A 25,652-nucleotide genomic window follows, 5' to 3' on the forward strand; every position below is an offset into this window, starting at 1 on the left:
AAAGAGTCGGACACGACTGAGCGACTGAACTGAACTGACTGATACATATGTATATGTAAGAGAATATTACCCGGCCATAAAAAAGAATGAAATGACGCCATCTGCAGCAACGTGGATGGACCTAGAGATTTTCATACTGAGTGACGTCAAAGGCAAGTATCATATGAGAACCCTTATGTGTGGAATCTAAAAAAAATGATACGAATGCACTTATGTAAGAGGCAGGAATAGACTCACAGCCATAGGACAGCAAAGCTGTGGCTACCAAAGGGGCAGAGGAGAGGAGATAAGCTGGGGTCTGGGATGAGCAGACACACACACCCCACTAGATACAAAACAGATAAACAAGCACCTGCTGTATACACTGGAGAAGGCAACGGGACCCACTCCAGTGCTCTTGCCTGGAGAACCCCAGGGACAGGGGCTGCAGTCCATGGGGTCGCTAAGAGTCGGACACAACTGAGCGACTTCACTTTCACTTTTCACTTTCAGGCACTGGAGAAGGAAACGGCAACCCACTCCAGTGTTCTTGCCTGGAGAGTCTCGGGGACGGCAGAGCCTGGTGGGCTGCCGTCTATGGGGTCACACAGAGTCGGACACGACTGGAGCGACTTCGCAGCAGCAGCAGCTCTATACACAGGGAACTAGGTTTCATATCTTGTAATAACCTATGTTGAAAAAGAATCTCAAAAAGAATAACATATAGGGACTTCCACAGTGGCTCAGCGGTTAAGAATCTGCCTGCCAATGTAGGGGTAATGGGTTCAACTCCTGGTCTGGGAAGACCCCACAAGGCTCAGAGCTACTAAGCCCAAGGGCCACCACTGCCGAGCCTGCACTCCAGAGGCCGCCAGCTGGGATGAGAGAAGCCCCCGCTCGCCACAGCTAGAGGAAGCCCGCAGACAGCAACAGAGACCCAGTGCCAGCAAAAAAATAAAAATAAATAAAAATCTTAAAGGCCATGTACACACACGGCACACATGCAGGCAGGCACACGCAGAGCTGAGTCCCTGTGCTGGACACCTGAGACCAGCCCACAGGGCACATTAAGGACACGCTAATGTTTTCAAAAGTTAAAACACAGACTGCGCCTGATTATGGGTTACTGTGCATCTTAATATCCCATTAAACTCGGTCAATGTCAAGGAACGGTAAGCCACTCAGAATCACACATTAGGCCTCCGGGATCCAGTTACCGTGCCTGCCCACGGTCACTCAAGAGAAGACACGAGAGAAGAGAGGAACCCAGGCCTCCAGACGCCTGGCCCAGTACGAAGGCCAAGTCCACACCGACACTCTTATTCAAGAAATGGCAAATTCAGGAGTGCTCAGAGCGAAGAAAGAGCTCCCAGGGCTCGGCAACGGCGCCCTCCAAGACCAGGGCTGACAGAGTGGACACGCGTGCCACAGCCGGAACCGGAGCCAACACACGGAAACCACTTCTCCACCAGTTACAAAACAGCCCCTGGTGCGTGCACCCGAGCACCCCAGCCCCTCCCCAAGACCCAGCAGCCGTGGGATTAGTGCCTGGCCCAAGAGCAGGCCTCCAGCAGCCCACTCCAGCCCGAGCACCCGAGTCTGTTCTGATGGCGGGCCCAGGCTACACCAGCTGTTATTCTAAGAATCATCCTTCACAAAAACCACAAGTCACGATCATTCATCAGAGAACGAGTTTGTGTAAGAATTCCTTGTTTTCTGAATGCCTGAACTTAATCAAAGGCAAGCTTAAAAAAAAAGCCTGGCCTACAATAAACTCCTTTCCTTTCCCATCTCTGGGTGCCTCGCTGCATTACAGGCAAGCTTCGGGTCAGAACACTCTTATGCATCTCTACAAACCCCTACCATCAGTCATTCACTCAACAAACATCCAGGCCAGGCACGGGGCAGGCGCTGGGATTCAGACACGGACACCGTTCCCTTCCCCTGGGGGCCCCGCCGGGGTGCTCGGGTCCGGAGGGAGGGGAGCAGCCCCTGAGCTGCGACACTCAGCGGCAGCCCAAGAGTGTGCAGGAGCTGCCAGGTCAGCAGGGAAGGACCAGGCATCCCAGGCTGACGAGGTGGCACACACAGGGCACGGGGCGGGGCAGACACGCCTCCACACATCCGCAGGAGGCGAGCTGTTGTCAGAGAAGGAGAACGGAAAGCTAGCCTGGGGCCAGATCAGGAAGGGCCTGCTGTGCCACTGTTTGTGTTCACGTCAGCTGGAAAATGTTCTTACTCGAGATTACATAGTTCTTCAGAGGTGGACCCTAGGAGGCAAATATGAGGCTTGTCTTTTAACGAGCTGTGGTTTCCAGGTTTCCTGCACAGCGCAAATACTAACACTTGGCTGAAGGATACCAGTCTGTAAGGACGAAGACACAGAAGCCCTCCTCCTACCTGCTGGCAGCTCAACTATCAGCAAGGGGGCCTGGGAGGATCTTCAGATCAGAAGAGCCAAGAAATAGGTGTCAGGAAAGAACACGAGTTTGCATGTGAATGTCCAGGTTCAAGCGGGCTCACCTCTGAGAAGACGCCTTTGCCGCCTGGTGACTGGGAAGAGCACTCTTCTGCTACTGCGCCTCCACTCCTGAACTCGGGGTCCTCTGCCGCCCCTGAGGCACAGCTCTGCTGCACTGCTTCCAAGTCTCTTCCAGTGAATTTCTGAGCAAACAAGCAAATCATGTGAGTTTTCACAGAGGAAAAAAATACTAAGAGATGGTCACAAACTCTCTAAGGGAAGATTTACTCTTTTCACAATACCCAGATATCCTCTAAATAATTTCTGTCAGCCGCCAGCATCAGGCAATTACAAATCCATTCATGCACCGTTACAACCGAGAGAGCAGCACCCAGCCTGGTGTCGACAAGGACGGTGGCAGTCACTGCAAATGTCCCCTCTGGCCAGCACCAGGGTGCCCCCCAGAGGGTACGGGAGACAAAGCCACACACGTGCCGTCCACAGCCCAGCCTTACACAGTGACGTCTGCGATCACGTTCAACTGTTTGCTTTTCCTAGAATTAGCAGCCATGGCTTTGTTCCGTTCACTTAGATCACAAGACTAAACTGTGTATTGACATTTAGTGTTATCTCTGAACTTCTACATTCTTCTGGATGGAGTCGAGAGCATCTCTGGTTATGGCCTCCACAGAGCAAAACTCCCATGCACTGCTGGTGACCACAAGGCCACCTAACCGCCCAGCATCCCAGCCACATCTCCTGCAAACAAAAGGAGCCTGACCACCGGCTGAGCCCTTCTGGGTTCTGTGGATCAATCAGCTTCTTCCTGCTTGGCTTTCCAACCCCAAAACATGAAGCAGAGGGGAAGAAGTTGTGGGAAAATGCCAAGAAACTTTTTGGCAAACCAACGGTTACCATTTGCACATCCTCTTCCCCAGACAGCAACCTTCCCGTCTGGGTTGCTCTCCACCACTCCCATGCTTCTGGTCTTGGGTGTTTAGACCTTCTCACCCCTTCACTGATGGCAGTGAGGCTTCAGGAGGAAGCAGCGGTAAACACCCATGTTCCCTCCAGCATGGTTACCCGTAATTCTGAGCTGAATCAAAAATTCCCTGTACCATCAAATGAGAAGGATACCCCAAGACAGAAAGGAACAGACAGAGAAGTACAGTGGAGAGGGAGAGCACGGCGCAATGAAAACCCAGGACCGCAAGAGACGCAGGCGGGCGCCAGAGCAAAGCAGGCCGGCCCGAGGCAGGCCTTGCCGAGAAGCTCAGCCAAGTTTGCCCGCAGGAACTTACAGAAAAACCCAAATGAACTGTTAATACTAAGCCCCTTCTCTTCTTGGACCTTTTGTTTTTTCCAAACTTACGGAGGCTGGGGTCCAAATGGCATAAAGAAAGCTCCAAAGTGCTCTGATAGATAGCAGTGAAGACCACCCTCTTTTTTTGCCAGACTCACCTTTTTATAAGCATCCTTGAAAAAGAGTTTTTAGAGAACAATAACAACAACAAAGAAAACCTATGCTGAAATAAGAATATGTAAATACAAAAAGGAAAGCGTGGTACCTGAAGCAACAAGTCCTTCTGAGCGGCGCTTTCTCTGAGACTTCTGATCACTTGCTCCTGACTCTGCAATTTTTTATTGCTTTCACTCAGCAGACTCTTGTAACAATTCTCCACTGCTTTCTCTCTTTCACTCACTTCATTGCGTAATTTCTCAACTTCATTTCTAAGGTCCTACCGGAAGAAAAAGAAAGAATGGAAGTTGCTTGACAAGTCTCAAGGTAACAATCTTTCACCTGTTTACCTTATTGCTGCAAGAAAGCAAGCCAAATAGATATGATTAAGAAACATGAGCTTCCTCCTTATTTAAGGTCTTAGGAAAACCAACTTTAAAAATAATCTGAAATTTTGGGGAAAGCTTCAGGTACATACACTTATCACAAGATTATTTACAATACTGAAACAGCTGGGAAGAAACTAAATGTGCCAACACAGAATTATAACAAGCATGTGGCAGTACGGAGACATAAACATTACCATATGCAAAGGAGATAGCCAGGAGGAATTTGCTGTACGATGCAGGGAACCCAGAGCTGTGCTCGGTGACCACCTAGTGGGGTGGGATGGGGAGGCAGATGGGAGGGTGGTTCAAGAGGGAGAGGAGATATGTACAGCTATGGCTGACTCATGGTGATGTGTGAGAGAAACCATCACAACATTGTAAAGTAACTATCCTCCAATTAAAAATCATTTTTAAAAAAAGCACATAGTATAAAAACATCACAATTAAGAGTAAAAACAAAGCAGGACACTATGTAATATGATGCTGAGTGTCTTCTAACTGCTTACATAAAATATTTTTAAGGCTCTGGGGAAACACATCAAAATAATAACAGTATCCCTAAGTAGAAGGATTATGAGTGACTTTGTACTGATATTGATCCTCCTGAGCTTCTTCAAGGCTCTAAGTCTGTATTACCTTCACAGTCATAAAAATAAACTGTCTTAAATGACATTTACAACACATGGGAAATGCTCAAGTTACAATGTTAAGGAGAAACACAGAAATCAAACAGTACACAGTGTGAATTTCAACGATCTCAAAACAGGCACTGTCTGTAATACCGAAGCGCAATAGCAAGAGGCTGGGGACACCGCAAACGTGTACAGCAGAGGGGTCCACGCTTGCGCCTGCTCGCGGATGAGCACTCAGAAGCCATAAAGGAGCAGGGATGCGGACTGTATCCATTTCCCGCCCTCGAGGGATCTTTCAAACATACTGCTCAGGACGGTGTGCGGGGCGGAGGGCGGTGCGGACCCCAAGAGAAAAAGCAGTACGCACCGCACCCGGCCACTTAGTTCATCACAAGGAATGGCCGCCTGCAAGGAAAAGGAGAGGGCAAGGCAGAGGAAAGAGCAGATTCATTTTACAGATGTGGCGGTGAAAGCGTTTAAATGCTTAGATAAGTATTTTAAAATTAAATGAGAAGCTCCTAAAGCTGAAAGCACAAGACACAGGAGAAGTTAGCTGTGCAGCAAGCTGACTGGCGAACCAGACAGAGAGGAAGTGATTCCAATAACGAAAAAGTTGCGTAATCTCTACATCCCTAGCGGGATCTTTCTCCAACGACAAAGGAACTGCTGCAGAAACCCTCGACCGCTTTCAGTACTCATGCGGCAGGAAGTGAAATTTGTATTGTTATTCTGAAACTGCGTCTGTATAAATGCATGCATGCTTATTAAATAAGTAATCACTACGATCATAAGAACCAAGCCTCAGAAAACAAACACAAATATAAAATAAGTTAAAACCTGTAATTCTAAATTTGAATTGGAAATATGAATAGGAACTTACATTCGATTATTTCTTTCCTTTCACTTAGAAAACCTAGAATCAATACCCTCCCTAGCATGCAGGCTACAGTCGCAAAATACCATCGTTCACCGAAAACAAAAACAAAAAAACTTCCATCATCCTTTAAAACAGTGGTTCTCAAAGTGTAGTCCCTAGAACAGCGTTATCAGCACCACCAATCACTGGGCCCCAACTCACATCTGTTACATCAGAAACTCTAGAAACAGGGAGGACCCATCAATCTGTTTCAATAAGCCCGTGTATGCGTGTTCAGTTGCCAAATCGTATCTGACTCTTTGAGACCCCATGGGCTGTGGCCCCCCAGCTCCTCAGTCCATGGGGATTCTCCAGGCAAGAACACTGGAGTGGGCTGCCATTTCCTTCTCCAGGGGAGCTTCCCAACCCAGGGATTGAACCCACATCTCCTGTGTCTCCCGCACTGGTAGGCAGACTCTGGACCATGAGCCACCTGGCAGCCCTTAGTAAGCCCTCCAGGTGACTCCAAATCATAGGAGAGTGTGCCTTATAGAAAGGGATGATCCCAGACCTGGGGCAGGAATATATAATATGAGCTCAGACACCTCATCATGCTACAAAGAAAGACTATATCAGACTCCATGTTCACGTCCAAAGAACTCAGGGATCAACCTGAATAAGCTTTTTCATTGTCAAAAGATAGGACAATTAGGACATCAAAGATAATGACAATGAACTAATATAGGTCAAAAAAAATTTTTTTTTAATCCATGAGTTCATAATGATTGAATAAAACAAAAACCCTCTGGTCACTATGATAGGCAGAATAATGGCCCCCCAAAGATGTTCACACCCTAATCCCTAGAATCTCTGACTATACTGATTACACGGCAAACAGTTGCCAATTTAACTGAGGTTGCTAATCAGCTGACCTTGAAACAGACAGATTATTCAGGTGCCCCCAACATAATCACAAAGATCCTTAAAAGTGAGAGAGGGAAGCACAAAAAAGATCCCATCAGCCGGCTCTGGCTTTGAAGATGGATGGGAGCCACGGTTTGAGAAATGCAGACAGCCTCTGGAAGCGGGAAAAGACAAGTAGATGGATTTTCTCCTAAAGCCTTCAGGAAGAACACAGCCCTGCCACGGTGAGACCCACTCCAGACTTCTGACTTCCAGAACCACAGGAGAAGTTTGTGCTGTGAGGCAGCCAAGTCTGTGGTGATTTGTCACAGCAGCAGCAAGAAACTAACACAGTCACCTTTGGAAGATTTCAGGGAACTCCTATTTTGTCTTTTCTGTATGAACTACACCCCAGAGTAACTGAACAGCTATGAAAAACAAGTTTTTCTTAATATAAGTATATAGCTATTATATAAACGGATTGATGAGATTAAATTATCATCAGTTTGCTATTATCAATGGCTAGTAGCATATTAAAAAGCAGAGACATTACTTTGCCAACAAAGGTCCGTTTAGTCAAGGCTATGGTTTTTCCTGTGGTCATGTATGAATGCGAGAGTCGGACTATAAAGAAAGCTGAGCGCCGAAGAATTGATGCTTTTGAACTGTGGTGTTGGAGAAGACTCTTGAGAGTCCCTTAGACTGCAAGGAAGTCCAACCAATCCATCCTAAAGGAGATCAGTCCTGGGTGTTCATTGGAAGGACTGATGTTGAAGCTGAAACTCCAATACTTTGGCCACTTCATGCAAAGAGTTGACTCATTGGAAAAGACCTTCATGCTGGGAGGGATTGGGGGCAGGAGGAGAAGGGGATGACAGAGCATGAGATGGCTGGATGGCATCACCAATTCGATGGACAGCAGTCTGAGTGAACTCCGGGAGTTGGTGACGGACAAGGAGGCCTGGAGTGCTGCAATTCATGGGGTTGCAAAGAGTCAGACACGACTGAGCGACTGAACTGACTGAGTAAATCATAAAAACAGGGACTATCAGACACTACAAACCTGCTGTAAGACCACCTATGATGTAATCTTGCCAGAAAGTTAAACCTGGTCATGCACCTTATCTAACTAGCAATTTACTCGAAATAAAGTCAGCAGAGAAACAAGTTGAATGACATTACAAAAATACAATCAACAAAACCTAAAATGTGGAAATAAAGGACAAATGACCCAACTTATTCAACAAATAAATTACAAAGGAAAAAAAAAGGAGAGAGAGCTTGTAGAATAAGGAAGAACTAGGAACGCTAGGGAAGCCAGCGTGAGCTCACAAACTCATATTGATTCTACAGATTCTGAGTTCATTCAAACTTTCCTTCCTTCCTTCCCACACACACTCGCTCACACACAGAGCTGGCCATGGAAGTAAAGACGGGTGTATATATGTGTGCATATATTTTGTATGGGTGAGTGCTAAGTCACTTCAGTCATGTCCAACTCTTCGTGACCCCATGGACTTTTGTATGAATAGAAGTAAATACAGATAAGTATATGCCTGTATATATTTTGATGCATATGTAAAAATATATAAACACACATTTCAAACTGTCTATTGCCAAGGCCTAGTAGTAATGATGTGGAGAAGGTGATGGCACCCCACTCCAGTACTCTTGCCTGGAAAATCCCATGGACAGAGGAGCCTGGTAGGCTGCAGTCCATGGGGTCACGAAGAGTCGGACACGACTGAGCGACTTCACTTTCACTTTTCACTTTCATGCACTGGAGGAGGAAATGGCAACCCACTCCAGTGTTCTTGCCTGGAGAACCTCAGGGACGGGGGAGGCTGGTGGGCTGCCGCCTATGGGGTCGCACAGAGTCGGACATGACTGAAGCTACTCAGCAGCAGCAGCAGTAATGATGACACCCGTCATTCAGACCTTGGCCCCTAAATGCCATTCTCCGATAAAGGAAACCAGGGATCCTTAAAGAAATGGTTGATTCCAGAACTGGATGAGGGAAAACACAAGAGTCCAGGACATCCTGAGACCCTAACAAGTGTGGAAGTGCTCAGGAAATGTTAAAGACACAGGAATCAATCTGGAGGAGTTCCCCAAAGCCAAATCTGAGTCAATCTGAACAAGGAAAGAAATCATAATAATGGCTTAACAACCTATAGAATGAAACAAATATCCATGAGTTCATACGGGTATAAACAGCTGAATAATAAAAAACTGCAGAAGGGACAGCCTTTCTCACAGGAGAATTACAACTCTTAAGTGCACAAGGAATGATGGAAAATCACCACTGAGCAGACACCAGGGTAGGGACTGCTGTGGGTATGAACCATCAGTGAGATTCTTCAAAGTATGATGAAAAACAAGACCCTTACATAGTCTCAAAGTATTTCCCCCAAAATACTATCACAGGTGGAGAACAGTAACTTGACCGTGGAGAATCCAGGAGACCCCCACCTTAACCAAGGGACCAGCGCGAACTTCCCCAGAACAAACTGACACTATGCACCCAGCTTGTCTGTGCTATCCTTACCAACAATGTGTAACCCCAGTCTATTCATGACAGAGATATCAGATAAGCCCAAACTGAGGGACAGTAGCGAAATAACTCATCAGTACTCTTCACGGGAGTCAAGGTCACAAAGGACGACTGCTGAGCAACTGTCCTAGATTAGGTGAGACGAGGGAGACATAACGATTAAGGGCAACGTGGATCCTGGACCAGAAAGGGGGCGTTAATGGGAGAACTGGCAACATTCAAATGCAGGCTGCACATAACGGGGTCGTATCAGTGTCTATTTCCTGGTTCTGATGAGTGTCCCACCATCATGTAGAACATGAACACTGGGGAAGCAGAACAAGGATATACAGGAACTCTGTGATTAATACTGTTTCAAATCTGCCCTCTACATCTAAAATTATTCCAAAATAAAACCTTTTAAAAGGAGACTTATCAATCAATGCAATATCTTGATCATGATTTGAACAAACTGTTTAAAACAATTTTTAAATTAGACAGGGAAATCTGAACATTAATTGGCTATTTGTATTAAGAACCTTTTTGAAATGAAAATATTTTGGGTTTTTAAAAAAAAAACATACTGAAAATCTGATGAAATAATATGCCTGCGAATTGCTTAAAATACTTCAGTATTGAAAGAGGGAGATGGGAGGAAGGCATAGATAAAGGAAGGTTGGCTAAGAGTTTATGAGTGTTGAGGTGGGTGACAAGCACCAGAGGGTCAGTGTACTATTCTCTCTCCTTTTCTGTGTATTTGAGTTTTTCTTTAATGAGTACCTTTTTATGCTTGGGGCTGGTGCATGGGGATGACCCACAGAGATGTTATGGGAAGGGAGGTGGGAGGGGGGTTCATGTTTGGGAACACATGTAAGAATTAAAGATTTTAAAATTAAAAAAATAAAAAACTAAAAAATAAAAAAATAAAAGCAATGATTAAAAATCCAAAAGACATACCAAAATGCATGATTATAGATGATTTTAAAATTATTTTTTCTCAATTTTTAAAATGTTTCATACTAAGTATAGACTACATTCATAATGGGGGATAAAGTAAACATTTTTAAATTAACATTTTTTTAAAACAGAAACCACTTTAAAAATTAAATGTTGATTTTTTTTTCCTAGGCAAACAGATGATAAGGTTGTCCTGTACCTTCAATCCAAAACAAGCAGGCCAAGAACCTATCATGAATTATAAATGTAAAGAGAAATTCAACGCTAGGGAAAGAAGATTTCTATTGCAGAACTAATACTAAAGCAACAGTAACAGAATTCTAAAGGTAAAAACTCCCCCACATGACAGTCGTGCCAACAAAGTAAACCATTCTCCCACTGCAGACATTTCTGGAGTCACAATTTTTAGACAATTTTAACTTTGGTTTGGCTTTTTTTCCCCATTTTACTTTAATCCACTACACCACAACCTACAAACAGCACACGCAGATACATGAAGAAAAAAAAAAATCTTAAAAATTTAAACATTTAAGAGTATAATGTCCAGTGAATATTTTTTTAAAAAATACAAAAAAGAGCGAGGTCCACAGCATGTGGCACCTGAGCTTACAACTTGACTCTCAGCCTCTGAATCCAGGGGAAAAGCAAGATGAGGTCACTGGGGGTGGAAGGGAGGCTCAAGAGGGAAAGGATATATGTATACGTATAGCTGATTCACGTTGTGCTGCAGAAACCAACACAGCATTGTAGAGCAGGCATCCTCCAACTAAAAATCTAAAAAAAAAAGAATCACCCACAGAGCGCATACACAAGCACGCATGCACACACACACACTTACACGCTCACACACACACACTTACACGCTCACAGACATCAGAAAGGCCACCAGGACAAGGTCCGTCTGTCTCACTGCTGCTACCAGTGCATGGGCAGATGGCGATGTTTCATGACCACCTGCCTTCCTGAGTGCTCAGCGAGCTGTCCCAATCAGGGTGAGAACGTGCACCAGAGCCGGCGGCGGTGCGGGGGGCCCTGGCTGGTGGGTGAGGGGGCCCCAGAACTGCCCATGTCCAGGACCAGCCACACCTGGCTCCACTGGTAAGAAAAGCTACTGTGCGCCGAGTCCCAGGAACCCATGTGACCTGCACAACCCACGCTGGCCTCCACGCTCTGTCCCGCCTGCAGCCCCGTTACCTCTCTGGCCTCCTCTCCTCCTGTTCCCCCCTTACTCTTCTGTCCGGGCAACCCCGGCTTTCTTGCCGCCTCTCTTACACACCACCTAAATTCCCAGCCCAAGGCTCATCTGCTTGCACCTCTCTCTGGAAAATCCCCCGAGGCTGCTCCCCCACTTCCATCGAGTCTGAGCTCAAATGTCACTTCTGATCCAGTGTTCCCAGCCCATCCTGCCTAAAAGGACCCCCACGAGCCCCACCACAGCCTCGCTCCCCAAATCCCTTCCCTCTCCAGTATTCCTTGTAGCATCTGCTCACACGGCGTTTAATTATGTGTATGTTTCGGTCACAGTCTCCTGCGCCAGAATGTAAGCTCCACGAGGGCAGGAGTTTCTGCATATTGTTTCCTGTTGTATCTCCAGCACCTAGAACGGCACCGGGCACACAGTCGGCACTCATGGCAGATTGAAGATAGCCGTAAATTCTTTGACCTCTGTCTTACCGCTCGCACGGTTCTGAACCCAGATAAGGCACGACTGGGAAAGCTGGAAGGAGCCACAGGGACTGCAGACATGTTCATTCTCTCCAGGCAGCAGCAGCAGCCAGGAGTCCTCAAAGACTACCGACATACTAGGGCAGGACAAAGGCGGCCCGCGGCCAAGTGGGCGCGCAGGCGCAGTGCTACCAAGGCCAGCAACACCGTTGTTTGCAAAACACAAGAGGCCGTGAGACAGTGGGGCAGGAGAGGCTGACTGGTGCCGTGCTGTCGGTTAATTTCTCCACACCTTCCCCCCGAAGGATGCCCAGTCTCTGTCGCCTCCTGTGAAGTCTGGGCCGCGGGGTGACCACCACAACCAAAGGAATACGGCAGAAGTGGCACTAAGCCAGCTTCTGGGTCCAGGCTCTAAGAAGCCAGCAGCTTCCAACCCATGCCTCTCGGAGTCATGACTCACCATCTGAAACGCGGGACCGCCTTGATGCTCCCATGCTGCTGTGGCCACACAAGTGCTCCAGTCGACAATTCCAGCCGCGTCAGCTTTCCAGCCATCCTCCAGAACAGCAGCAGAGTTGTGAGGGAGGCATTAGGGACCCTCCAGGCCAGCCCACCCACCAGCTAGACGCCACGAGGGACCTGGGCCGTGGAGAGCAGAAATCACCCAGCTAAGCCCCGCCTAAACCCTTAACCCACAAAACCATGAAATATAATCAAATGATAAAGTCTTAAGACACCAAGTTTAGGGACAATTTGTTACGGAGCAACAGATAACCAAAACAGCACTCAATAAGTTTCTGTTGGATGACTAAATAAATGAATGAAGCAGATGGGATTCTTCCCATTTTATTTAATGAGCAAACTGGTCCAGATAATTAAAGCAATTCACTCAAGACCACAGTCACTGACGGACAGCAGCTATCTGACTCCAAGCCTCTCAGTTCACTTCCATACAAAGACGAGGGTTTGGATTTCTTCGGTATCAGCACTAATGCAATGGTTCCAACCCACTCAAATGGTCATCTGACATTTGCTTTTAAAGAAAACTCCCCCTAAAAATTACTGAGAAAGGGACCATAAAACCTTCCGTTAAGCCACTGAGGTAGGTACATCTTTAAATTCACAATAAACCTGCCTGCCATCCTAGAAAGATCCTGTCTAGTTTTTCATTCTAAAATATGTATGTGTTATGGCTAGGTGGAAAGAACACGCTGCTCACATGCATAGCAATCACAGGTCCACTTACACCGTTTCTGAGATTCGGCTCCCTGCTTGTAAAACACTTATCAGACCCGTGTTTGGATGTCCGGTCACACTTCTGTGTATGTGTTCGGCGACCATTTATTCCATTCTCTAGTTCTTTTTTTTTAATTCAGCTACCTAGGTTAACAACTTCTTACCTGTTTTAAGCGATAAAAGCTACTAAAGCTGTTGCTTTTCCCCCTCAACAGAGCTGACCACACGAAAATGACCTACCTGTTCCCGGATCCCACAGAGGACACAGGGTTTTGTCACGCCTCCAGATTGGGGGGTTCTTAACCTGAGTGCCACTGAAGGGCCCCTGCGAGTCCACAGAAACGTGCGCATTTGTAAGTTTTGGGGTACATCACCCCCAGCGTGTATCAGGAGCTCAAGGAAAGTCAGAACATCAATGAGCACAAACTATTTCTCTCATAAGCGTTGGTAACAGAACTACTATTTACCAAGGCCAAGGCACTTATTTCTCCTTAAAACATCTCTAACCCATAAGACTGCCTACAGGGTAAGTATTATTAGCCCTGTGTTTACAAAGAGGAAACTAGGGCTTGTGGAGGTTGACAGATTTTCACAGAGCTTTATAACAAGGAAGTTGAGGTACTGAAATTCAAACCTAAGTCAGTTTGACTCCAAACTCTGTGCTCTTCCAACTCCACCGCGCTAAAGAAAGCAGAAAGCCAAAGAAAGCGGAAAACTGCCCTGTGACACGGGCCCCCCCCACAGGCAGCAATCCACCCCCTGGGGCTGACGTTATAGCTTCTCAAGGACTCAGGGGGGATGGAATAAACCAGCCTCAGACACGGCTGCCCCCTGCCCCCTAGTAATGAACGAGGCAGGACCGAGGATCCTGGACCTCATATGAAGAGCAGTCGGAGAAGGCTCGAAGTCAAACGACCACTGCGGGAAGGGGGAAAACGCGCGCCGAGGTGGCCTTGAGGAGGAGCGGCTGCCATGGCAACAGAGAGACAGCCCCGGGCTCGCGGGCTCGGCCCCAGCAGAGTCATAATCAATGTTTAGGGGAGGCATGGAGACGGCATGTCTCGCCTGAGCAAAACAATCAGAACTGAAAATTGATAAACTTGGGTGGCTTCCCCAAACCTCCCTCAATATTCCTGGGCTGTGAAGACAGGCAGACCTAGCCTTGAATCCTGGCTCTACGGCTAACTAGCTGTGCGGCCAGAGATAGAGAACATGAATCTTTGTGAGTGTTGTCTTTCCAGTAAGTGGAGATATTCATGTAGATTCCTAGCATCCTTAATGAAGAGGCGGGTGCCCAGCACAGAAGCAGACGCCCAGGACGTGACACTGTGTCACCTCCGCCCCTCCCCGCACCAGCCCCTCCAGGCTGACCTCTCCTCCCAGGCTTCCCCGTGTGGGCCCAGCTGAACCCCATCCAAGGTGCAGCTCTCCCCGCTCCGCCCTGCACACACCTACCCACCCCACAGGACGCCCAGCACACCCTCCACACGGAGCCCCTGAGAGATGAGGCGCCAGCACCACTGCCTGAGCCCTCTTACTCAAGTAGAGGCAGAAGTGGAAAAAGGAGACGGCTGAGCGAGTGAGGACGTCGGGCCACCCAGCCAGGGCCAGGGCCAGCTAAGCCAGCAACAGGAAAGCCACAGGATCTGAACCCTGGGTTTTGAACTTAGGCTATGGTAACCCACCCGTGAGCAAAGCACAGCCCCGTGAAGAACCTGGACTCTGGTTAACCGGAAGAGTCCCTCCTCCTTCCTGGAGGAGGCGTTAAAAAGGGCAGGATGAAGCTGAAGCGCTCAGGGCAGAGAAAAGAACGACCCCCTCCCCAACTCCTCCCGCAGCTCAGGCCCTCGAGCCCCAGCCCAGCACACTGCCTTCAGCCGCGGCCCCCGTCTGCTCAACTGCAGCCGCTATCTAAGTGCCCTCCAGACTCTGGTTCACCCACCAAAACACACGCCCTCCTCTGATCCTTGGATCTCTGCCCTGAACCTTCAGCAGCTCCGAGTGAACTGCTGGACGAGGCTGCCCTAACAAGCAGTTGCTCCAGGCTCTCTCCGGGGGTGAGGGGGGGCTCCCTTCGGGAGGGGGGCTCCCTCCTTGCTTTATCTCACCCAACTGCTCCATCAGCCCTCCAGGCCCCCGCCTGTCTCCATCCATCCCCCCAGGGAAAGAAAATAATAAAAACCTCTCCAGTTCTGCCTGGAGACAGCACGCGTATCTGACAAGGGCCAATCCCACGGCCACGCCTTCCACAAAGCCCTCCCTGATTTCTCTGGCCCTCTGTACCCGTCCTCCCAAAATACCGCCCACCACTTTTTCCTACGAACCTCCACGGCACTTTGGAGAGTGCTGGGCACCTCACATCCATCGCACCTCCTCCAACCCTTACAGCAGCTGGGCTGCGAAGCAGAGGCTCTGACAACACCCACTCCACCAACCAGGAAACCACAGTTCAGAGAGCTCCAACAACTTAACCAAAGGAGAAACATGGTGGCGTCCAGACTCAGAGCCAGGTCTACCTCCATCCTTCTCACGAAACAAGTGATTTGCAAACTGAGCTCGCGAACAAAGCCCTCGGATGAGCAGTGCCAAAGCCTGGCCGGCTGTCCGCATCATGTAAGTGCATGTTCCCAGGCTGGAGGAAAGCACGCAAATTCATAACGGGTTTTAATGCAGGAATCTGCAGATACATCTGTTTACCTGCTTCTAAACAAAGAGACGTGGGGAAAAAATCTAAAGACCCCTACCCTACACCAGACCACCACCCTTCACAATGAGTGGCCCCAGTAAGCCTTCATGACGCCATCAATAGAGCGGCCTCAATTTCCACCCATGCGGGCCACACCCTTGACCTGAAGATTCCCAGCACTGAGCTGAGCACTGTCTTTGCATATCAGAGGCTCTCTTACAGCAGGCGTTTTTTTTTTTTTAAGTGGATTATATGAAAAATAAAATATCCCTATAATCTTAGAATCACATTAGAAATGAAAAGCCAGGCCCTCACACTTCCTTCGCCAGGCAGTTTGTTTTATCTCCAGCCAGGTGGAGAATGAGAAGGTTCTCATCATCACATTTCCATCTTATCAGGAGGCTTCACTGTGAGAAAGCTTGTCAGTGGTTACCTTTAAACATACAGAGGAAACTTCGCTAAAATCTTAATGAGGTATAGAAACTCAGTGATGTAAGAACTTTCAGAAAGAGCAGGAGACACTGGTGCTCCAGTCACACTCTGCGGAGCCTCGTGGATCCTGGGGACTGAGGCAGGAGGCGGACGTGGTGGGGAGAGAGGGGCCGCCTGGCTTCTTACCGTGACTCACCGAGCAGCTCTCCCTCTGTGTTTTCTCTCCAGAAGAGTTATTTGGACAAAGAATGAGTGAAGTGAAGTCGCTCAGTCGTGTCCAACTCTTTGCAACCCCATGGACTGTAATCCACCAGGCTCCTCCATCCATGAGATTCTCCAGGCAAGAATACTGGAGTGGGTTGCCATTTCCTTCTCCAGGGGATCTTCCCAATCCAGGGATCGAACCCGGGTCTCACACATTGCAGGCAGATGCTTTACTGTCTGAGCCTCCAGGGAAGACAAACAAAGAATTCATATGCTCAAAAAATAAACGAAGACCACGGAAATGAGACAGTTCATGCCACAGAGACCAGTAACCATGTGAGCAGTGTGATTCTGAGCAGGGAGCTCCGTGTGGGCTTCCCCAGGAAGCCGGGGGCAGACAAATGGACAAAGGCGGGGAAGCTCAACCTGCGCAGGGGTCGGGGCGCACCCCTTGAGGTGCCGGGCACCAGGCGAGGCACCCCAGCGATGCAATGGGGCACACCCGCCCTACCCCCAGCCCTGCCTGCGCCCCGTGCTGGGCTCATTCACAACACCCCAGCCTCGACCCAGGCCTGCCCTCTACCGGAAACCTGTCCCCACCCCCGGCCTCCAGGCAAACAGGGGCTCGTCCTTCGGGTCTCAGCTCACACCCACCTCCTCTGCAAGGCCCCCCTTTCCCCTCCTCTCAGCTCGATTCTGTTCTCCGTGCTCTCAAAGCACTCAGGCCAGCCCTCTCAGAGCATCATCATGCTCGACTTTAGCTCTTGTTGGAATCTCCATGGCATTTCTCTACTAGATCCCTTCAGAGACTGCGTCTGACTTGATTCAGTCCTGTCTCCTCAGCACCCAGGACAGGGCCTGGCACAAAAATTATACAGGAAAAGCCAGAGATAAAGCAAAGTCTCTCTGTTTACGCCCCAGAAAGACGATAGCAATTCCCAATGAGAAGTGATGGAAACGGCCTTCAAAGCCAGCAGCCCCACGTGAGCCACTCAGACCCCAGAGTCTGTCACTGAAAAGGGTTCTGACGCCCCTCCTTAGAGGAATCAATGGGTTGGAAAGGGACGCACAAGCACTCTCTCCAGAGGAGAGGTGACTGTTATCAAAGAAGGAATGTACGGCTTTGTTGCCTTGACTGGTCAAAGGGCAGACCACACTTATTAGCCAGCAGGGTCTGGCAGAGTCTCGGGGGCTGCGCTTTGTCACCCCAAGCCCTGAGCCAGCACCTGCCACACAATTAAAAGGCAGCGAAAGAGGAAGGAAGAGGAGGAACCTGAGGCGCTGAGCAGCGCCCTCCGTGTGCTGGGAACCACAGCAGGCGTTTTCTCCTGCCTTAAATTTTATTATCCACTATTTAATTCCAAATCAGACATTATCAACCCCATTTTAGCAGAGTAAACGTAAGTTCAGACGAATGAAGTAACTGGCTTAGAAGCTCAGAGTTAAGCACCTACTGACGCTGAGATTCCAACCCGAGTTTGCCAGCATCTCCCCGTGTCCCAGAGACGCCCACTGAACCGCTGCGTTTCTAGCGCCCAAGACCATCAACAGCAGAACAGTCACTGCTTACTAACCACCGCCGATGCGCCAGGTGTTACGCTAAGGGCTCTATCTTTTCTCATAGAGCCCTCACAACCAATGCCTGGTTTTCTAGCAAGAGGCGGACATCACTGTCTGCAGAGGCAGAGTAGCTGGTTCCCAGACCCACAGCTGGCAAGCGACAGAGCCAGGGCTCACGTCTGGTCTGACTCCCAAGACTGCTCTCTGCCCCTCTTAGGAGGAGCTGGGATCCGCACAGACTAAGCTTCTCTCACACAGGTCATTTAAACTGCACATCCGAAAAGGACACCAATTCAAACTCTTCACACCTGACCTTAAAGACAAAGGCTAGGGGCTGGGGGAAGAGGAGCTTTGACCCTTGGTAGAAATCACTCTGGGAAATAGCGGAGGACAGACAAGGCTGGCGCGCTGCAGCTGCAGAGTCGGGCAGGACGTAGCAACCAGATAACAGACCACACTGCCTCAGGCCTGTGGTCTTAGCCCTAACCAAGCCGCCTACAGCCTACAGACACCATCTCCAAGTGCCAGCTCTGACTGACAGTTCACCAAGAGATGTCCTGAATGCTGCTGCAACCTCACCTGGGGTCAGCCAGCCTCAAACATGCAAGGAGACCAGAGAGGCTGAGGCTGAACCGCCCTGGAATCAAACCCACCCCTGTCAAAGCACTCGGGATCAGCCAGTTGGGTGACAGATACAACTTTACTTAGATTTGGGGGCTGTAGCCAGTAGATGCATCCCCACAGAGCTGAGGGCCCAGGTTCTGAAGCACACACCTGTCATAGCAGGGGACAGGCCTCGTAACAGGCGAGAGCGTTAGCAGACAGTCTGGGGAACAGGCTAAAGCAACATCTAGTGACCGGGGCCCTCAGAGGAGAAGGGAGAGCCTGTGACTTGCTCCTCTCCGGCCCCTGCTCACTTGGAGCAGCACAGAGCGCCTGAACCAGAGGCAGCAAATGCAAAACCAAGACGTGCCTCTGCTGTCCTCCACTGCATGCACGCACACACACACGCGCATGCACGCGCACACACACACGCGCACGCACACACCCAGCACCTCGAGTCTCTGGAGCCAAAAAAGGGCATCAAAGCCAGAGACGCGAGAGCAAGGATCCAAGTAGCCACACAGCACTCCTGTTGGAGCGCCGAGAAAGTCCCGGGGAGGCCGCTCGGTCGTGTCTGACTCTTGCGACCCCACGGACTGCAGCCCACCAGGCTCCTCTGTCCGTGGGCTTCTCCAGGCAAGAACACTGGAGTGGGTAGCCATGCCCTTCTCCAGGGGATCTTCCTGACCCAGGGATCAGACCCCGGTCTCCCACACAGCAGTCAGATTCTTTACCGTCTGAGCCACCAGGGAAGCCCCAGACCACAGAAGCTAGGACATTCTGAACATCACAGTCAGAACATCGACTTGGGACTATTGGGGGTGGGGGTCTGATTGTTTTTTGCAAAGGCCTCCTGAATTTCTTTAAGGAGTTCTGGGTCCCTCTGCTGGTGAGGAGGTATAATACAATAAAGGGGATCTATCTGTGAGACCCTCACTTTTTGACCTTGTTTTTCCTTTTTCGCGAATAGGACTCCCGAGGTCAAGGCTGAAGCTTGGATTCACACGAGCCTACTCACAGTGCCCCAACCACTGCAAATACTCAGTAACTGTCCCTTCAACAAACAAATAGCAAACTGCAGATGACGACACACGCTGGGGTGCCTGGCACTGGGTGGCTGGGGTCACTGGGGTCGCTGGGGTCGCTGGGGTCACAGGCGATTAGAACACAGCTGCAGGCAATGAACCGACTCTCCCGGCCAAGCGCTTGGTGCTCCGCAGCGTCAGATGCCGCACTCAGACGCCTCAGATCCAAGCTGCGCCTCCAGACAGGCACCGTCTCCTTCCAAGATGCTTAGGCGGGGGCACAATGAGGCGGCAGCACGTGGGTTTGGCACAAGCACAGGATGGTTCGATCACATCCAAGAGAGGCTGGCTCGACCCATGCTGCTCGACAGGGGACCACCGCAAAGGCTTCGAGAGAGGGACCGTCTCAAGACAGAGCTGCACTATTACTTCCCGCTGACCTGGTGATTCTTGCCCAAGGAACGAGACTACTGGGAACAGCAAGACAGTCCCGGGGACTCAAAGCCTACATACTTACAGGCTTTCCCAGCCAGCGGCGATGACACTGATCTGGCCCCGGGCAAAACTGCTCTTTTATTGAATGGAGTACTGTCGAGGGCTCTGTATACTGCTCGGAGAACTCCTTATAGAAACCCACCAGAGGCAATACTTCCCTCCGGCCTCAGTGCCAGCAAAGGCTGTCCCTTTATCGTAGCGTCTCCATCTTTGCAGACACTGGAGACCATGTAGCTGAATTGCCCTTTTCACTGTCGCTGCCAGGAACCACCGACCGGGTGTCAGGCCCCGTCTCTAGCACTGCGACCGGATCACAGCAGGCGTCTCTCCTGCCTCACCTGCTTCCATTTCACTCGTCACCCTCATTTCTCTGTGACCCTAATGCATTTAATTTTATGATTGTCCATAAACCTCTGAAATGTTTCTGAAACACAGAAACAAATGACAGGTTTGAAAGCTTCAAATAACCCAGATACAAGTTGGGTGGTCTCGAAAACAGATTACTGTGGTCCACGGAAAAGCCGAAATTATCAGTCTTCCTTTCTGCCTAAAGCACAGTATTCTTAACATAAATATTGATGGTCTGGCATAGCCTCAGCATAGTAACTCAGGCAAAGTCCTGAAACTAAAGAGAGTCCACAGTCCTGGATCCACGTCACATTATTTATCCTCTTCTATGTGACCGTGATCAAGCCATTTAAATTCTTTTTTTTTTAAGCTATTTAAATTCTGAGGCTCCGGTTAATCTGTGTAATGGGAATAACCTGTTCTATGCCCAATCGCAGGGCTGTGAGCGCCAAGGGAGACAGGCAGTCCTTTTATTAACTGCAAAGTACACCAAAGAAATCCACACCTAAGAAATCATATTTGCTTCATTTCTACCACTCTGATACCAATTTTCACTACCAAATAGGATGTTGAAGATGGAGCTGAATGTGAATCGAGAAAAAGACCAACGTTTGGCGCGCGCTTTCGTTCTTCATTGGCGGGCGACTGCATGGCTGAGCACGCAGCTGCTTTACTGGTGTGTTAGCTTCTGCCGCTCAACAAAGTGAATCGGCTATGAAACCGAAGCGGCAGTCGCGCAGCCGTGTCTGACTCTTTGCGACCCCATGAGCTGTAGTCCATGGGATTCTCCAGCCCAGAACACTGGAGTGGGTAGCGGTCTCTTCTCCCAGGGAGCTTCCCAGCCTAGGGATAGAACCAGGGCTCTCGCACTGCAGGGGGGTTCTTTACCAGCTGAGCCCCCAGGGAGGCCCCTCTGTACACATATATCCCCTCCCTCTGGAGCCCCCCCCCACGCAGCCCTCTGGGTCACCACAGAGCACTGAGCTGAGCTCCCTGCGCTCTAACAGCAGGCCCCTCTGGCTGTCTACTTTGCAACGTTATCTTCTTACCAATGTTCTTCAGCTCCACCTGTGGGAGGCAGGGGAGTTCAAGTACCTGCTGATTATTCAAGAGTCCTGGTGGGGAAAGCTTTGTGTATGCACCGGGACCACCCAGAAGCCACACCTGAGCGGCCCCACCGCAGAGGCGCGGGCTCCTCCTCGTTTCCCCTCTGCCCCGGCTCCTCGGAGCCGCTCTCTCGGGCCACGCGCCTGTCCTCATCCTCCTGTCTCGGGGCTCTGTGCAGCCAGTCCACCAGACAAGGCCTCTCTAAACCGCACACCTGACCCTAACAACCCTCTCCTTAAGTCCCCCTCAACGGGGGCCGCACTCCCTGGCGGTCACGCCCGCCCCCCAGCTGTGCCATGGCCCTCTACAGCTCACCCTCTCTCCAGGTTAAAGCACCGTCCACTACCGCTCCAAACTCTTCTTCCGCCAAACACCACACTCTCGCACACCTGGGTACCTTCGTCTCCTGTACAAAACCCTCCTCTCCCTCGCCTACATCATGACCTTCAACTCACACTTCAGAACTAGTTCAAAGGTCACTTTCCCTGGAACCTCCTCTGATCCTGCTCCGTGCTCCCGCGGGCACTCTGCTTCTGTCTCCTTTAGGGAGCTGTCCCCAGGCCAAGCAGAGGGCCTGCACAAAACGTTCAGTGTGGCTGAATGCGTGAACGGACTCCTTTCCTTTGCCAAGCCACACACAGAGGCCACCAAAAGGCCTGGGTTTCTGTTTGCAATAGCAGCTGCTGCGTGGGAGGCTCTAGTTAATAAAGAGCTTAGTTAACAGAACCAGCTGATAAGACACACGAGGCTGGTGGGCCACCCTCTACCTCTGCGTGCATCTTTGCACCATAAGGTAAAGTCAGCCCAGCACATTTTCCCAGACCCTGAACAAGCCAGTGCCCCCAGGATCGGGTACAGAACACTCTGATGAGACGGACACAGCAAATTCTTGGGATGAAGCCAGAGGTTAAGTGGAGATGCTGCTGTGATGCAATACACGCAGCACAAAGAAAAAAAAACACGGCCGGACTGTCTTGTAAGAAACAAGCACGACTTAATATAGCAGAGCAGCCATGATGAGACGCAAGGATGCTGAGTCACAGGCACGCACATCTGAGGCGAACACAGAGGCACTGGCGCCCAGGGCCCTGAAAGAGAGCCGCGCTCTCTGTTGGGAAGCGCTGATCCCTTCCCAGCTCGGGGTTCTGGGGGAGCCGCCAGTGACAGAGCATGGGCTCACACCTGCACGCTCGCACTTCTGATGAAGAGCGAGCCTGTGACCCGAGCTGAGCCTCTCGGCAGCTCAGCCCTCGGGCCTCCTGACCAGGGCCGAGTGCGCGAGTCCTCTTTCCTCTCTCGCAATAAACTGAGCAGTGGCCGTCCCAGCAAGCCTGGCAGTGGTGGGTCCAACCACCCGGAGCTGGGGTTGAGTGGACGCCAGGAACAGAAGCTAGCTCAGACACAGTCTCGGTCCTGGCAGCATTCCTGCCAGCCCTGTGCTTCCAGGTGTTTAGTTATCCAAAGTAATACACTCCTTTTTCTGCATGAGTTCCTTAAGGAACGGAGTTTCTGGCCCTGCAAAAAAAGAAAACCTCCCACCCAGAGTAGACTTTGATCCAATCCCTCCCTCTCCCTGTCACATGCCCCTTCCACTTCCTGCCAAGCATTCCTTGCCTCCTTACGAAGATGTATGCATATTATTTAGAAATCTTCTTATCAACTGCAGTCCAAAATTCCTTTAGGGAGCATCAGGGTTTTCATGAATAAGTGAATTATGAAACCAACAATGTCTAACAATACAAGGATAGGTAAATAAATTACAGTGCACCCTCCTTGATATAAAGTTACACAGCCATTTCAAATGTTTACCAAGAGTAAGTTATAAGGTAAAGAAACAATTACATATTTTATAGGTTTGTGTGTGTGTGTGTGTGTGTGTGTGTGCGTGCTCACGCACATGCTCATGCCTATGTAGCCCCAAAATCCAATTTCTACTGAATAAACATTTTTAGAATGATAGTGGGGAACAGAGGGGATAAACTAAACTAAGGGGGAAAGAAAATTATCCAACAGTGAAGGACCTAAGAATTGATTATGAAAACTGACCTCTACAGAAGGACCCTTTCTGGCCAGTTTCTTCTTTACTCATGTATAAAGCCACACGACTCAAATCTCACACTGCTCACTCAACGCGAGTGTCATCTCCTCCAAAAGCACGGGTCCCCAACCCCTTCAATCTAATGTCAGATGACCTGAGGCGGACCTGATGTTACAATGATAAAAATAAGTGCACAATAAATGTAGTGAGCTTGACTCATCCCCAAACTATCCTTCCTACCCCTGGTCCAGGGACGAACTGTCTTTCAGGAAAATTGGTCCCTGGTGCCAAAAAGTTTGGGGACTGCCGTCCTAGGAAGTTTTCCTGACTACTCTCTGCCACAGGGATCTTCTGCACTGAATACATAAGCTGCATGAATTAGCTCTGGGTTTCCACTGCTTTGCATTTTGCCATGTATGACATCTTCATCTCCCTTAAGAAAAAATTAAAACATTCAGAGGTCGTGCCACATACTTCCATCAGCATCTAGCCCAGATACATTTGCTGTTCAATAACACTGCATAAATACGAGAAAAAGGTTTTTTAATAACATGCAATAAACTGGTAGACTCCAGTACTGCTGGTGGCAGCGTAAATTAATCCGGCCCTCTGAACAAATAACTTGGCAGCGTGATTAACTAGTGTAAAATATTTGTATCATCTGGCCCAGTGATCTCACTCCTCAGATCCTTGGCATTTCAAGAAAACAATGCCTTACTGCCCAAAGACGTGCACTGCGGTATTACTGAAACAGGCAAACTGTCCAAGAGAGCAGGAAATGATCAGGTGAATCATGTGAAATCTACTCCATGAAGCATATGCACCCTTCAGCAGGACTGCTCTGGAGCCTAAACAACACAGTGAGCTGGCCATGGGACAGAGGCACGGGGGAGGTGCTCTCAGTAAAGCAGGAGACCGAAGGACGCGCATCTGATTCAGCCGGGCCCCCATGCAGCAGGGCTGAAGTGTGATACTGGAGGAGGGCTGTGGAACCTTGGGCGACATTTTTTATTTTCCTAAGTTTCCATTCCCTGGTGGCTCAGACGGTAAAGCGTCTGCCTGCAATGCGGGAGACCCGGGTTCGATCCCTGAGTCAGGAAGATCCCCTGGAGAAGGAAATGGCAACCCACTTCAGCACTCTTGCCTGGAAAATCCCATGGACAGAGAAGCCTGGCGGGCTACAGTCCGTGGGGTCGCAAAGAGTCAGACACGACTGAGCGACTTCACTTTTCAAGTTTCCATTGTTGCTCTCTTGCTGTCTACTGAAATTTCTGTTAAAATAAACAAACACTGGTATTTCACTCCCCTTGTTGGTGTCAGCATTACGACTTCAAACTATGGATCCTGGCGTCCCATCCCTGCTAAGGGCAGCCACCAGAGGACCCTGGAACCTGTGGGCTCTCCCTGGAGCCCTCCCATGACTCGACCTGCCCCAGGCCCCCGTGCAGGGAACTCACTGAACCTGAGTGTCAGGGATCACTCAGCCTCAGACCCCATCCTACCCGACCGCACCAAGGCTTTGTAAGTGGATGTGACTCTCGGGATGCTGAATGTGGAATCTGACGTGTGCGCGCTCAGTCGTGTGCGACTCTGCGGCCCCATGGACTGTCGGCTACTAGGCATCTCTGTCGGTGGAATTTTCCCGGCAAGAATACTCGAGTGGGTTGCCATGCCCTGCTCCAAGGATGCTGAATACTGAAGTTTAGATGTAACAGAAATCACAATAGAAAACACATGTGTTTGCCTCGACAGGCTGTCAGTTACGACGGCCAAAGGCAAGGTCCAGCCCAGGTTTCCATCAACAGTAAATGGACAAGTAACCGTAAACTCACATACTAGGGCAGCACACAGCAGTGGGAATAAACGAAGCACGGCTATGTAACACCAGGTGAGTAAATCTCTCAAAAAAATAAATACAATAGAAACTGTAAGAGATGATTTTTGTCTACCAAATTCAGAGAGAACGTTTTTAAATACTAACACTCAATGCTAAATAGAGCAGTCTTTTAAAAAGATCACCCTCCTCTAGAGAGCATGGTATAATCTTTCTGGAGAACAATTTGAATGTATCTATAAAATAGCAT

General features: G+C 49.5%; 1 protein-coding gene across 1 annotated transcript in view; it reads right to left on the reverse strand.

Annotated features, from left to right (window-relative positions):
- Positions 1 to 25,652, reverse strand: part of CDK5RAP2 (CDK5 regulatory subunit associated protein 2) — a 180,402-nt gene that overhangs the window by 93,616 nt on the left and 61,134 nt on the right. Inside the window, exons 13-14 of the mRNA XM_052644504.1 lie at positions 4,009 to 4,179; positions 2,503 to 2,643 (exon numbers count right to left, since the gene is read on the reverse strand). Coding sequence (XP_052500464.1) covers positions 2,503 to 2,643; positions 4,009 to 4,179 — 312 coding nt within the window. The remainder of the gene's footprint in view (positions 1 to 2,502; positions 2,644 to 4,008; positions 4,180 to 25,652) is intronic.

This window comes from Budorcas taxicolor, chromosome 8 (assembly GCF_023091745.1).
Source record: "Budorcas taxicolor isolate Tak-1 chromosome 8, Takin1.1, whole genome shotgun sequence".
Lineage (NCBI taxonomy): Eukaryota > Metazoa > Chordata > Mammalia > Artiodactyla > Bovidae > Budorcas > Budorcas taxicolor.